Consider the following 15,382-nt stretch of genomic DNA (forward strand, 5'->3'; position numbering starts at 1 on the left):
TATTAACCACCGTATCACATCCACATACATTGCTCTGATTCCTAAAAAATCACACTCGACATGCTTCTCTGAATACCGCCCTATATCTTTATGCAATGTTCTATACAAGATGATCTCTAAAATTATTGCCATCTGGGTTAGGAATGTGTTATCCATGCATCTCTCCCCCGAATAGCACGGCTTTCTAAAGGACTGGAACATCATGGACGCCGTGGCCCTTACTCAAGAAGCTCTGCATTCTATGCATTCAAAGAATCTGGAAGCTGCCCTATTAAAAATAGATTTAAAAAGGGCGTATGATAGCGTGGACTGGGGTTATATCCGTTGTCTACTAGCCAAGATTGGCCTAAACCACAGGTGTTCAAGGTGGATTATGGCGTGTGTGGAGGAGGTAAATTATGCTGTTTTGATTAATGGCTACCCCACCCCTTTTTTAAAGCTGCCAGGGGCCTTAGACAAGGCTGCTCCTTGTCTCCTCTCCTCTTCATTCTGATTATGGATTCTCTTAGCCTACATATCAAGAAGGCAGTTCAAATAAATTCCTGTCGGCCTCTTCCAATATGCAGAGGGATACACATATCCCACAACTTTTTTGTCGACGACATCCTTATTTCGGCAATCCTGTGCAGAGCAACTTGGTTGTGTTTACATTATATATTGGTCAGATTTCAAGCCGCTTCTGGTATGATAGTTAATGAAGGGAAATCCTCCTTCCATGTGGAGGATATAAATGGGAATTTGATCCAATTCCTCTCTCGTATGTTTAACATCCAAGCCATCCCTCTCAGGCACGGTATAAAGTATTTGGGTTTTAATCTGAAAGCCGTGGGGTACCGGGTAGTGGATTGGACCTAGATTGCTGACCGATTCTACAAGAAAATAACAGCATGGGAGCATCTGTGTTTAACAAAAGGCGGACGCATGATCATGACACAATCATTTCTTGTCCAGACAATGGTTTATTGGGCACACCTGTTCTTCATTCCATCCACTATTATAAAGAACCTGAACAGGATGATTGCAAATTTTATATGGGGATGTGACAAGGATCAACAAAAATTCCATCTAACAAAATTATCAGCGCTGACGCGGCCAAAGCAAATGGGAGGATGGGGCATTTTAGACATTGCCCAATTCAGTAAAGCACTTCTATGCAAATCTATGTGGAGGGAAATTATGGGGGATTCATTATGGAGTTCGGCCATCCATGCAAAATATATGAACAACATGGATATATCGTTTTGGATCAGGGAAAACACCATTGGATCCCCTTATGGATCTTCCATTTGGAGAGGATTTAGGAAACTGGAGCCATTCTTCAAACAGAACCTTATTTGGAGATTTCAAACGGGAGCTAAAATTATGATCGGCAGGGATGAATTTGCTGGAGGGGCAGGTAAAATACAGATCTCCCCAGACCTGATGAGAGCGTTACATAGCCGGGGGATCTTCTTCTGGGCCAGCGCCATAAAAACCTGGGATGGAGCTATCCCCTTATGGAAAACAGCATACGAACTCCAGCTCCAACAGGAAATGGCGGTACAATGGAATAATATCATAACAAAGCTGTGGGGACATGGTATTTATCGCTCTGAGGTTAAATATTATCTTATATGGAAGGGTATGGACGGATCTACGACTGCGAAGGTAAAACATATATATCTGCAGTTCAAAAATTCTGAGGAAGACAATTCTCGAGAGATATTCCCCCCTATATTTTGGAAATCTGGATGCCCCACAAAGATCATCATCTTCGCATGGTTGGTTTTCCACAACAGGAACCTCACATGGGATAATCTTCAAAAACGGAATTGGCACGGGCCTGCCATCTGCCCTCTGTGCATGGAAAACTCGGAATATAACCTGCATATTTTCTTCACCTGCCCCCAGGTGCTTCCCATATGGCAGAACATTGCAACACAATGCGGTTTCGCCCACTATTCTTTCTCTACGGTTTCTGAAGCTTTCAAGAAATGGAGCAATATGAACAAAGAACAGAGAGCCATTCCCTTATTGGTCATTTGGGCTATATGGAAGTGGCGAAATGGCAGAATATTCAGTTCAAAGAAGGATACAAACAATTCGGTGGTCGCTTCTATTATATCTCTTTACAGCTCCCTTGGTCTGGACGGTAAGAATAGGATCTCTTATGGAAGGAGCCTAACGACAAATTCAAAGAGATTTAGAAATGGAGGAGATCCCCTGATAATGTTCTCCGCGAACCCCCCATGCGCCTTCTTCGATGGCGCAACCCAACAGGGAATATGTGCATGCGGCGTACTCATCAGGACTGCAAAGGATCAAGCCATTGAAATCAACTAGAATGCAGGTCCAGGATCCAACAATAAAGCTGAAGCGGTGGCATTAACGGGACTCCTTTCCTTCTGCAATTTTCTTAATATTCCGAATTTGAAAATCTATGGAGATTCGAGGTTAATCATTGATCATGTTTTGCAAAAGCACAATATAGAAAACTTTCACCTTGCAAGGTGGTTGGACAGGATTGCAATGTTGTGGAATAGCAGGCGGGACTATTCCATCTCCCACATTGACAGGAACCAAAATAGTGAAGCCAATTCACTATCTAAAATGGGCCTTTCAGCTCCCCAAGGCACATGGCGGATGCAGATTAGAACGGACAACCACTGCTTCCAGGTCCAGGATTTTTGTTTTCAGGGTATATGATTCTCAAAACAGTTAATTTCTGGTATGTTTTTTCTTTTTCTCATACAATGGCTTAACTCTCTGTTAAGGTATGCGCTCTTCAAGTTTTTGTAAGTTTTGTAAGTCCTATTGATTTCTACTCTATTCCCAAAGTAACTATTTCAGGTAAATAGGTTGCATATGGTCCATATTTTTAGTCATCTTTATAGAATGTGCCATATACTCGTCAGTCATATTTCTCCGGCAATATATCCGAGATAATGTATTTGTATTTTGATTCCTCCTATGAATACAATATATATAGTTTTTTCGTGCTGAAAAAAAAAAAAAAAAAAAAAAAAAAAAAAAAAAAAAAAAAAAAAAAAAAAAAACCCTTGCTAAATAAGTTTAATTACTCGAATATAAAGATGCCCAAGTTGATTGACTGATTTGGAATCTTAACATCAAATTCGAATATAAGATATTGTAGTAAAACAACAGAAATTTTAATTCTTGTTTCTAGCAATTGCTTTGAGATCTCCCCAAGGCACATGGCGAATGCAAATTAGAACGGACAACCACTGCTTCCAGGTCCAGGATTTTCGTTTTCAGGGTATATGATTCTCAAAACAGTTAATTTCTGTTATGTTTTTTCTTTTTCTCATACAATGGCTTAACTCTCTGTTAAGGTATGTGCTCTTCAAGTTTTTGTAAGTTTTGTAAGTCCTATTGATTTCTACTCTATTCCCAAAGTAACTATTCCAGGTAAATAGGTTGCATATGGTCCATATTTTTAGTCATCTTTATAGAATGTGCCATATACTCGTTAGTCATATTTCTCCGGCCATATATCCGAGATAATGTATCTGTATTTTGATTCCTCCTATGAATACAATATATATAGTTTTTTCGTGCTGAAAAAAAAAAAAAAAAAAAAAAAAAAAAAAAAAAAAAAAAAAAACCCTTGCTAAATAAGTTTAATTACTCGAATATAAAGATGCCCAAGTTGATTGACTGATTTGGAATCTTAACATCAAATTCGAATATAAGATATTGTAGTAAAACAACAGAAATTTTAATTCTTGTTTCTAGCAATTGCTTTGAGATGAATATGTGTATCAATGCACAATATAATGAGTTAGGAATCTGATATTCATACTTGTAAATAAATGGAAAGAGGGTGATGCATTGTGAACAAAGGTACTATGATATAAAAAAAAAAATAAAAATGAAATGAGGATTATATCTTGATTAGTATCACACTTAAATTGGTTATATAATTAAATTATGATTGTAATATGATAATTAAATTATTAGATCTTTGATAAATTTAATGGCAAAAAAATACACAATCTTGAAATTAGAATAGAATAGTTACACAACTCTATGACCAGAATAAAAGAATAAACAAAAAAAATCATTTATTTCATATGGTTAGTTAATGTATTTTGGAGTATGTGTTAAATATTGGTATTAGAGCACTTGGTTCATACACTGGGCCTTGAAACCATTGTCACTTAGCATCCTAGCACTTGCTATTTGATTTAACTAAACTAGTGATGTTGAATGAAATAGGTAATCGTGGTTAGAAGAGGAGCTTGAAGGAGTAGGGATGTTAAAGTGCACAACATGGCACCATTGTAGAAACCAACTCTTGTCACCCCCCCACCCAATGATGGGGAACACAATGCAGCAAAAACAAATTCTTGTTAGATAAGTTTTGAATTTAATGAAATTATTTCAGTATATTTCATAGGCATTAATAAAACCTTTGGAACAAGAGCGGGTAGAACCCATTGCACCAAATGAAGGATCCCAAAATCCAACAAGGTACGATGTGTGTTGGGAATTGTAAACGGTAAAGTTTCTAGAATCTTGGGAATCCATAGATGGACAAGTTGTAGAGGCATGACTGGAGACATGGCCATGTGTTTCACCTTGAGGGATTACATGTCAAATATGAAGGTTAAAATGGGTGTATCTCAGTAAAAGGAAGTGCATTGCTATGGCGGAAAGCATTATTACCTCAGTTAGGGATGAACATTTTAAAGTTAACCTGGGAGTTGTTTTAAGAAAAATTTAGAGAATGCTACTTGTCAGAGGGTTCGTTGAGAGACAACTAAATGAATTTAATGCATTGAAGAAGGGTAGCCAATTAATACTTGAGTATAAGGCCCGATTCATGGAACTACTTCATTATGTCCCACACTTAAAGACAGAGAAGTTGAGACTAAACAAGTTTGCTTATGGATTGAATTTCAACATTCGGGCTAAGATTAGAATTTTGATTCCTTGTACCTTGCATGAGGTAGTTCAATGGGTCGTCATTGCTAAAGAAGATATATTGAATAGTGGATAGAGCAAGCCACCAGAGCTTGAAGGGTCAACAACACCTAGTGGGAATAATATAGAATGTAGGAGCTTTTAGAGGGGATCAATTCACAACCATCAAAACTAGTCAGCAGGAAAGTAGAGGCCCCCATATCGGCCTCCAACATAAAAATCATGCACTATATCTCACCATGCAGGATCTACTGCCCCATAGTCACTTTAGACACCACCGTATCATTCTACACATCAATATTATGCCACACCATATAAGCATCTAGCGCAATAGTCTTCTTATATCAGCATAGTTTCAGCCTAGCCTTTAGTTCAACTGGTAGTAGGAACCGAGATCTTAAGAGGGGGTGTTTGAATTGAGTAGGTCCACACTTCGAGAATGATTTATGGCAAGGTAATTCCAACCCAGCTCCACAACAAGCCACAATGGGGATCTAGGAAAGGCTCATCTCATCCATGTGTCCGATGAGTAATTTCCATATTAAGCACCAGTCCACTGTACAAGAGATGATAGGTAATCTCGATGGTATGAGTTATGTTATTTTGATAGATATAGAAGCTACTAGATTTTCTATCTCTAAATGAATTGTCAAAAATTAAGCATGAACTAATTGTACAACATGATTGACTAGGTAAGTAATCATACTACTTTTGATCCCCCCATACTTGCAAACTGAATGTCGAGGATCCAAAACTTGGTAAGGACTTTTAATCATATCTACTTCCAACATATATACAGAGAGTAGAATTGGATTGTAGACCTCCTATCTTAAAGAGGTATTTCAAAGGAGACAGGTACATTTTTTTTCTAAGTCTTCAAGCAGGGCATAATGGTAAACACAAGAAGAATCAACTAATTTTAGAAGATAGTTAAACACAAACCTGAAAATGAAGGAAGTTTTGTATAAAAAAGACATCGAAGTCTTCATTTCTGAAAATGTAATGGTTTTAAACATTAGTTTGGTTAGAGAGAGACTTTTAGCAGAACTAGACATAGAAATGTATGGGCGTAGGAAAGATAGGAAAAATATGATAAGATAATATTATGAATAGAAGTTAAATATCTACTATTCTTGTATTTTTCAAAAAAAAAAAAAAAACCAAACCTAGAAATCAATAGCGCTGGAGGTTTTAGTTGATTTACAAGGGAAGCGAGGTAATTCTTGCATCAATGGCCATTGTAACGAACAACATAGCATCATTATTGCGCAAGGAGCTTTCTATGCTCATTTGTTATTCATGTAGGAAACCCGCATCGTGTGCATCTACTCTTGCATTGAGGAATCCTTCAGGTTTCGAAGGGTTCTTCATTTCTAGTTCCAAGCCCAATAAAGCCTATCAAACCAACATTCACTCGGTCACCAACTTTATAGACAATCCATAATTCACCAAGGCAATGGGTGTTACTCTTGATTTGAGCGATAAACATGTAAGTTTAGGGGTTCGACGGATGCGCTATCGTTGTTGGCAGTGGACGGTGTAAAACATCGTTGGGCATTTATTCAGCCTTCGACTTCTGCTGAGTGAATAAATAGACAGAGTTTCATTGCCTGGGAGACAGGTCACAAGATTCATGTTCATACTTGTTCAAAAAAGGGATGTGAAATTATCCCATGTGTGGTATGGAAAAGTAACGCAAATTTTTGCAGGAAACATCTGATCAAACTTTGAAACAATGGTGATGTATTAGATAGAAAGAATGGAGGGTTTCCAAAAAAATTGTGATTTCAATGCACATAAGCACGATGCAATCCATTGCACAAATAGGCTTAAACCATAAAATATTGTACATATGAGAATTGCACAAAAAATTCTTCCAAATACAACATTTGAAAATAACATATCCGTTTCATAACAATACCAGGTGCAAAAATTTACAATAGAGATAGATCTACAATAGATGTAGAATAACAAGAATTTGACTATGTTTGTAGCAAACAACTTCCCAAACTATTAGTTAAGAGTGTTGACAAATAACAACTAAACCGGACTTATGGTGCTTACAAATCAAGGAAATTGCTATAATATATGGCCGATCACTACTATGAGATTGATTAGTAGATCTATTTTTTTTCTAGATTCACAAAATAAACTTTTCCAAAAAAAACGATGACTTAATTTTTTACCATGAAGAGTTGTTTCATCTCTACCATTGTTCATCTTGGGTGATGTAGATCTACATTTTGTTGATGTAGGCAACATGACTTCTTTCATGGATCACTACAATGGAGCATCTTCCATCCATTACCTCAACTTAGACTTCACTTCTCATAAACTAGCTATGATACTAAATGTAATTCTATTGCAATTGTATTTATCTCATTATCTAAATTTATAGTACATTAATAATCATTCTAGATCTTTTAGATATAATAGATATAGATTTAGATCTCACTAACAACTTATTAGTTGATCATAATTACAACTCATGAAAATTGTGTTCTTGGACTTTGTCATTGTCTAGGAAGTCATAGTCTAACAATATGAAGGTTCCCAACTTCGCCTCAAACATTGATAGTACAAGAAGACAAAATATAACAGTAGAAAATAAGTAGAAATATCACATAATTTTGTCATCACAATGATAATGCCATGTGACAATTGCATTCCATTGACATTTATAATTTAGAAAGGTTGCATCATTTTAAACATTAAAACAAATAATGGTTCTCACTATTTTTTGTGTTAAATGTTTTTATAACATACAAATAATCATAAGGCATGATTCTGATGATGTGTAAATTAGTAAATATGTAAATTTTCGTGAGAACATTTGGCCACATTATATAATAATGTAGAAGTAAGATTTAATGTCAATCCCAAAATAAATTTTTGATGCATATCACTATGATATAAATAAATTAATGATAAAAACTAAGAAATAAATCCTTGAGTCTCATACAAACCTTTAAATAGGCAATTTTGTCACTGCAACCCTTAACATTTTCTTTGTTTTCTCTCCAATTGATCCTTGAAGGTTAATGTGATTCAAAAACCTGACCTTTAGAAAGTTTCAATGGTTTAACCTCATAGACACATAGTAGCATAAACATCTTAAATTTCAAGGCTTTGAAAAAGGCATCATCTAATGAGGCAACATTTTGCACCTTTCCCAAATAGTTTTTTTAGTCAATATTATTGAAGACTTACTATAAATTGACAAAATTGTAGGTTTAAATTGTTGAGACTACACAATTTGAGTTTCTTGGGTTCTCCAGGGAATTGAATCCATTTCCACATTCAAAAATACAATTTAAACAACAAAACAATATAATATCACCAAGAATTGCATCACCGGCTTCTAGTGAAAAGGGGAAAATGTTTCCTTTTTAGACTATGCATGTGACAACCCTTTTGGTAAACTCCCTTGTGTAAATATTTATAAATTTTGTTGTAGTTATATTTGTTGAAATGTGAACACAAATGGATTGGCTGAGAAAAGGCACATAGGTTCAGTTGCCTTGAGGAGGAGATTGCTGTAGAAATTGGGGAAAATGCTCATTTAATGACAACCATGGCTTGGATGGTTTGCTTTAATGAGAGTTGACTAAAATTAAAGGCTAATTTGAGGAAGAGTATGGGCTTTCTCAATGGAGGACAAGCCCATACCCCTATGATTGTTTCGTGGATTGCATTGGTCAAGTCAACAAGCCAAATTAGTGGCATTCGATAGGAAAAAGGACATGCATAGGTAACAAGGTTAAGAGTGTTGGGGAAGCACATATGATCGAGAGGATAAAATTTTGTGGAGAGAAAGGAAATAATGCTAGGGAAAAAGAAGAAGACAATAACATCAGACTGCTAGAGGGCACGGTAGGAAGTTAGAGAGAGATAGCATGCTAGCATAGTGTGGAAGGATGAAGAAGTGTTCACAGGCCGAAGCTAGGTCGTGGATGCACACAGTAACAATGTGGATGAAACATCAGTACTCAATGGACTACAACTTTCATTTGGATTACGGTGTCAGTTTATTCCTTTGAGCACTCCTCAAGCTCTAAACTTGGCTCAAGGGTGATTGGATGCAAGAAATATTGCAGCAAAACCAATCTAAGGTTGTGTGGAGAGTTGAAGTTTCAATCTCAGTTGCTAGACTTCACATTACAAGATAAGTTCTTAACTAAGTTCCCATGTATGTAAATCTTGCATGAAGGCTTGTTGTGTTGAAGAATGTTTATTTCCTGTATGGATAATGCAGAATGTTGATTTCTTGTGTGATTGCAAAGGAATGGCTAATTCTTGTGTTTAATTTATGAGCTTGAATCTAGTTTAATTTCCATACATGTGAGATATGTAAATTCTCTATGTTAATTGGTTAAATTATTCAATCAAGATACTATATTGGTAGGACTTATACTATGAAATTCTTGGCTAAAAATCATGATTTTCCTTTATGAAATCATTGTAATAGTTGAGATGGATGGGATGAATTGAATTCCCATTTGAGCTCTGGAAGGATATCTAGACTCAATTCTAAGGGTTGGGGAAGGGAATTTTCCAAGCTTGGGAGAGATAGGCCTATATGGTAGGTTATCGGAGGCATCCCTATCCATTTGATAAACACACACACACACACACACACACACACACACTACAATGAAGATTAAGAGAGATAGGCCTTTGTATATATTTGAAAATCTTAGGAGATATACACATTGTCAAGTGCCAAGAGTCCTCAACAAAGGCATGCATATAGATACATATATTTATATATATGCTCAAGAGGGTGTTGATGCATCTAAAATCGTAGCACCAACATTGGGGATAACCACCCGGTCCGGACCTTAGTACAACTCCTTTTCCTTTTGGTGTGGTGGCTCCTATTGGATGTTATGGGACCAGTTTCCCAATAATCTATGGTTTGATGGATGAGTGTTTTAAATGTATAATAAAGATGATAGGTGATTTAATATATAACTCTAAAATATACAAATATATCTATATAACCCGGGTAATCTCATAACAATGCGATTCTTGATGATTCCTAGCAGACAAATAATCATATAGATGATTTACTTATCCATAGAAAGATGCATTTAGATAATGATTATTTTGTTTAAGAAATTAAACAAAGTAATTGTAAAAACATGTCGCATGACATACTAATATTTATTGCTGACATATATCTTTTAATATAAAAATTCTAAATCATTCAGAAGTGACATAATATAGAATTGCTTAAAGCATGTTAATACATCAACAATAGCAAATTAAATGGAATGCTAATTACATAAAGAACAAGACAAAAAGAACAGTCATAGAAATACCGAATGAATTTGAGTCTCGTTATGTAAGTAACATTCTGGTTCCACCTTCTTATTCTAGAAACCCTAAGGAGATACAAAAATGCAAGTCTTAATTGAAGTTCTTTCGCAAAAATCTAAAACCTTGATCCATGGCTTATAAAAATAAATTAAGAAGTGCAGAAGTGCAACTTCTCAAGTCTAGTTTTTGTACAAATTGATGACCCCTTCTAAAATAACATGAAAGGGGATTTATAATAAAATTAAAACAAATTGTTCAAAAAAATCGCTGAGTTGTTGGAACTGCCTACATTAAAATCTGGGATTTGAATTTCAAAAATAGTATTGTGATCACCTTTGGAAAGATTCATCACATCTATTTATTCTCTTGTATCCGCAACCGACAAATTGAGAGCATGTTTTGAATTTTTGGAGGATGACTCATCCTGGAATGTAGTTGTCTCGTGTAAGTGGCATCTAAAAACTTGGGCATCATACGATCAACAACATCGGCAAGGCATTTGATGGTCATCTGTTGGTTGTGCGGGTTGACCAAAAAGGACCAATACGCATCCCAGTTAAGGCTTTGTATTCTGTTGAGCTATTTATCGTTGGTGGCCAAATCCTGCTTCCATTGATTTTCTAACACTTTCGCCTTTGGAAGATTTCTTGGGGAACAATCGGAAATTAAACTGGCTCCATATAAACTATAATTTACCAACTCAATCACATTATTCATTATAGCCCTGGCCCTGGAGGTAGCCCTTTCTGCCTTTATCAACTGTGTTTCCCATTCCGAAAACAATATTTCTTTATGTGACTCTTGAATTTTTGGTAGTTTAGCAGCTCTTCCTTCCTCTGTGCTTTTCCAGGAGAGGTAATTTGTGACCTTATCATCTACATCCTCAAATTCTAATCTGGTATTAACTGCTTGATCGATCAGTGATGTAGTTGTGATGCATAATGGGTTGATAAGAGATATTTTATGGCAAAGTAGATTCAGTTGTTGAGATAAGGCTTTATTTGCCTCTAGGACTTCCTTTTTAAATTCCTCAACCTTGGGATAATCTCTGAACTATTCTATATAGAGTTGTTGCTGTGTGATTTGCTCCTCTTTAGCCTTAATTTCTTGTTGATGTGTCAATTGAAGCTATTCGAGATTTTGAGACAACTGTTGTTGTTTTTGGATGGCATGCTGGTCAATCTTCTGTTTCTCTAGGTTTAATTGTACCTCAAGCTACTCGTTCTTTTGTTTTTCTTTTGTCAATTGTTCCTCAAGCCAATTAATCTTTTGTTGTTCTACTGTTGCTTGTTCTTCAAGCTGATTAATCTTTTGATCCTTTTCTTTGAACAATTGGTTAACCTCAGTTTCCTTATCAATTGTAGCAATTGTGTATGCCCCTGCAAATTGAGATAACTTAGTCAAATCCTCAGAAGGATTGACCTCTGAATCCTTCCATAAAACATTCATAAATTCAGATTGAGGAGTTGTGGATGATGTCTAGTCTATTTTCCTCTTTTTCCTCTGCCTCTTGACTACAACCCTATGTTTTGGACTATAAAATACATCCAAGGGTGGTATTTCCTCAATATTCAATGTAATTTCTCCTGAAGGATTTTCAGGGATTATTTCAATCTCTTTCTGAGCTATGTCTTTACTGGGTGTTCCTTCAATCGCACTATCAAGAACATTGGGCCGTTGTGTTGCGGATGATGCTGATGTGATAATGTTTTGCGGATTTCTTTGGCTTTTGATCTGTTGAACAAATTTCTCCCATTCTTTAATCAAGATGGGGTCAATATGAACATCTGTGCTAAGCGGTTCGCTGGTATTTTCACTTGTTTCACTTTCTCTGGAAATATTTTCAATAGTCTGCTCCCCGCTATGCTCTGCTTGCTGAACAATAGGGGTAGTATTTAATAAATCCAGAGGTATTGTCAGTAACCTCTGTGTCCTATATTCCATGAATTTTTCCATCTTCTCGGCTCCCAATTTGAATCTTTCCAGATGACTTACTTGTGAAAATAACTCTGTTGAAGAAAATAAGTCATCAAACTCATCATTCTCATGTATGAATTTACTAACTTTCACCTAAGTGGTGAAATTGAATGCGACCTTGTTTGGATCATATTGTCTTTTAGGAATAACTGCTAGACTCAGATCCTTTGTTTTCTCTACTTCTTTCTCGGCATGTTTAAAATCATGTAATGTGTAAGTGCCATAGCGGAGGGGAAATGGAGGCCACACTTGTTTCTTAGAGTCTTTAAGGTTTCTAGACATCCCTTTTTCCACTATCTAGTAAGCTATTTCCCTAGCTAATAGCTTATCTGGAATGTAGAGTGGAAGGACATGAGGATCTATGATACTGCTAAAAACCCTAATATAAGTGAACTTCTCCTCCCCGAACCAATTGCTGATTGAGGTTAAATCAATGCTAGCCTCGTCAGACAGCCGAGGAGTAGGTTTATTAAAGATGGCTTGATGGACAGGTAAAATGAAACCATGGAAAATCCTGTATAAATGATTCTTGTATTCAGACTTCCATAAGTACTTATGATAAATATGAATGGGGGTTGGATCCTGAACAGTCCATTTCCAACCTAGGATGGGAAAGTCAGAATTAAAACAGATTGTGTCCATTATGTAAGCACTCATATAGAATGGGGGCACAACTCAGGTGGTGACAAATCTGTTCCTTCTATAATCTAGTATTTGACTAGCCATTTTATCTGATAGAATGGTTTCCCAATCCATAACAAAGGAGTTGATTGTTGCTTCTATCAATGGGACCATTTCTATAGAAAATCTAGCAGAATTGGGGCTTCCAAAGAGCCTACATACCATAGCAGCAGCATAACAATATGGAGATGCTAAAGAGTCCACAGAGTACATACCAGAAGATTCATGTTTATGCTTGTTAGGAAAATGGCTCCACTGTCTGCTAGGGTCTGACTCTATCTGATTCTCCTTTGCGAAAGCTTCCAGGAATGATTTGTTGTAGTGTCGCTAGGGATCCGACAAGTGATACATTCTCTTGACATCTTCAGGTTTGAATGTGTCGAACATCCTTCCATCGGCTGTGAAGAAAGCTCTGTCTGTTATATTAATACTTTCGATTACCCATCTCACTAGATCATTATATGGTAAAACTTTTGCACGGGCTGCTATTCTATGGAGGAAGGAGCTAGCCAAATCACTAAGAGTGTTTTCTGTTTCATTAGTTCCATCAGTTGTTGCTTCTTCTTCTATCTCCTTTGGATTCTCTACTTCAAGTAAAGCATATATGCCTTCCCACAAGATTTTACCAAGGCCTTAAGAGGTAGTATCTACAATTAACACCAATTTTGTTTGTCCTTCTTCCACTGTAATGGGGGCCTTTTCCTTTCGAGATTTCTTAGACATCTTGACCAACTGTGTGATTCTGGATTAACACTGCAAAATGAGAAAGAGGAGCATAATAGGCGAAAAGCTTGAGAGGAGATAATACACAAATTACAGACTACAAGAAGTTATGCGCATTAGATGAAAAAGATCTTATATTGTACATAGCCACCACGGATGAAATCCTTAAAGGACTTAACCATAACTGCCCCTTAATGCTTTTACTGTAACTTCATAACGTGAAACTTTAATGTTAAAGTAATATATGTCGCATCGCAGGTTTCGTAACGGTCCTTTTTTAGAACAGGTGTTGTGACTCTTGCGATTTGCAATTAGCGATTGTATTATTTTAATATTTGTAGAACCATCGCGTATCACAAATTAGGAGTTACAAGCACCACGCTCAAAAGGTTTCTTTGCATTGTTGTGATTGCGATGAGTGCTAAGCTGGCATGGGGAGACGACGGGTTTCTGTTGGGTCCCTATAATACTAGTGATTACCCCATTACTATTGTAGTTATACCCCTTATTTATATTGATGTACCCATGTAGTGCCCATATTGTTACTATTGTGCCACATAGAAGCCCACTATTGTTATTGTTGTGCCCTACAATATTATTGTTATGTAGGCTTTGATTGTATTGGGACCACTTAGACTCCTATATATAGAAAGGAGGTATTTTCATTTGTATCATCCAAGAATTGTTCATTTATGTAATGTAAAGGAGGTTGCCCCCTCGAAGAGGCTGAATTCTAAGGCGTGGATCTCTCTTTTCTATCTTTTTGTGAGCTGGTTTCATAACATTTGGTATCAGAGCTTTGGATTCTAGGGTTTCGCTGCTCCAAACAGGTCATCGTGGAATTTTCGCTATAACTTTTTTTCTGTGACGTTTCAGAAGTCGAAAAAAAAACCCATTTGAGAAGAATTGGCGCTGAACCTTGGGTCCGAATTTCAGAACTTTTCTCGCGATATTTTCGGAGATATGATCTGAGGAAGTTGGTCTTTTTGCAGACTCCTGAATTACATTCAAAACAGGTGACCTGGGGAAATTCGTCATAACTCTCTCTCTGAGGATCGGATTGAAATTTCGTAAAAAGGTACATAAATCAGACGGACGGTAGTTTCTTGTGGGTGAGTTTCAGATTCAAAGGTTGAAACAGTGACTCGTGGCACGTCGTACAAGTTCGCTCTACTGAACCAGTCTAAAAGCAAGTCACTGTGGGAGATTTCACATAACTCTTCCTTGGAGAATCCAATTTGGCTCAGACTTGTGGCATTGGAAAGAGGACGCAGAAGGCTACTACAGATAGCAATTTCAGAACTGGATGATCCAAAATCACAGAGATACATCAGATTCAATATCAGGCCTCAATAAAGTGAAAAAAGGTGTGTAGTTTTTTTAAATTTTTGTGTAAGCTTGGTTTAACGGAATTCAAAGGGCATAGTAAAGCATTATTATCGGTAACCGATGCCCCGAGGAAAGAAAATGCAAACACCTAGTAAGGAACCTGAAAGCTCTAGCATGACTCATGAAGAAGAGGAAGAAATGCTACATGATATATCAAAATTACAAGAACAAGTGCAACAAATGTCACGCTCACAAAAGCTAACAGAAGCTAAGATAAGTGGCGTGGAATCTAAGGTAAATGGCGTGGAATCTAAGATAAAGGGCATGGAAGCTAAGATGGATGGCATGGAAGCTAAGATGGATGGCATGGAAGCTAAGATTGACGCTAAATTTGATGGCATGGATGATAAGATGGATGAATTGA

The 15,382-nt window shown here is 36.6% G+C and overlaps 1 protein-coding gene across 1 annotated transcript; it reads left to right on the forward strand.

The window, feature by feature from the left end:
* Positions 1-1,176: 1,176 nt before the first annotated feature.
* LOC149153781 (uncharacterized) lies at positions 1,177-2,322 on the forward strand. Its single transcript, XM_089443918.1, has one exon. The coding sequence runs from the start codon at positions 1,177-1,179 to the stop codon at positions 2,320-2,322; it is 1,146 nt and encodes a 381-aa protein (XP_089300044.1).
* The last annotated feature ends 13,060 nt before the right edge of the window (positions 2,323-15,382 follow it).

This window comes from Pinus tabuliformis, chromosome 9 (genome assembly GCF_031772625.1).
Source record: "Pinus tabuliformis cultivar Carrire ecotype Pingquan chromosome 9, CPIR1, whole genome shotgun sequence".
Lineage (NCBI taxonomy): Eukaryota > Viridiplantae > Streptophyta > Pinopsida > Pinales > Pinaceae > Pinus > Pinus tabuliformis.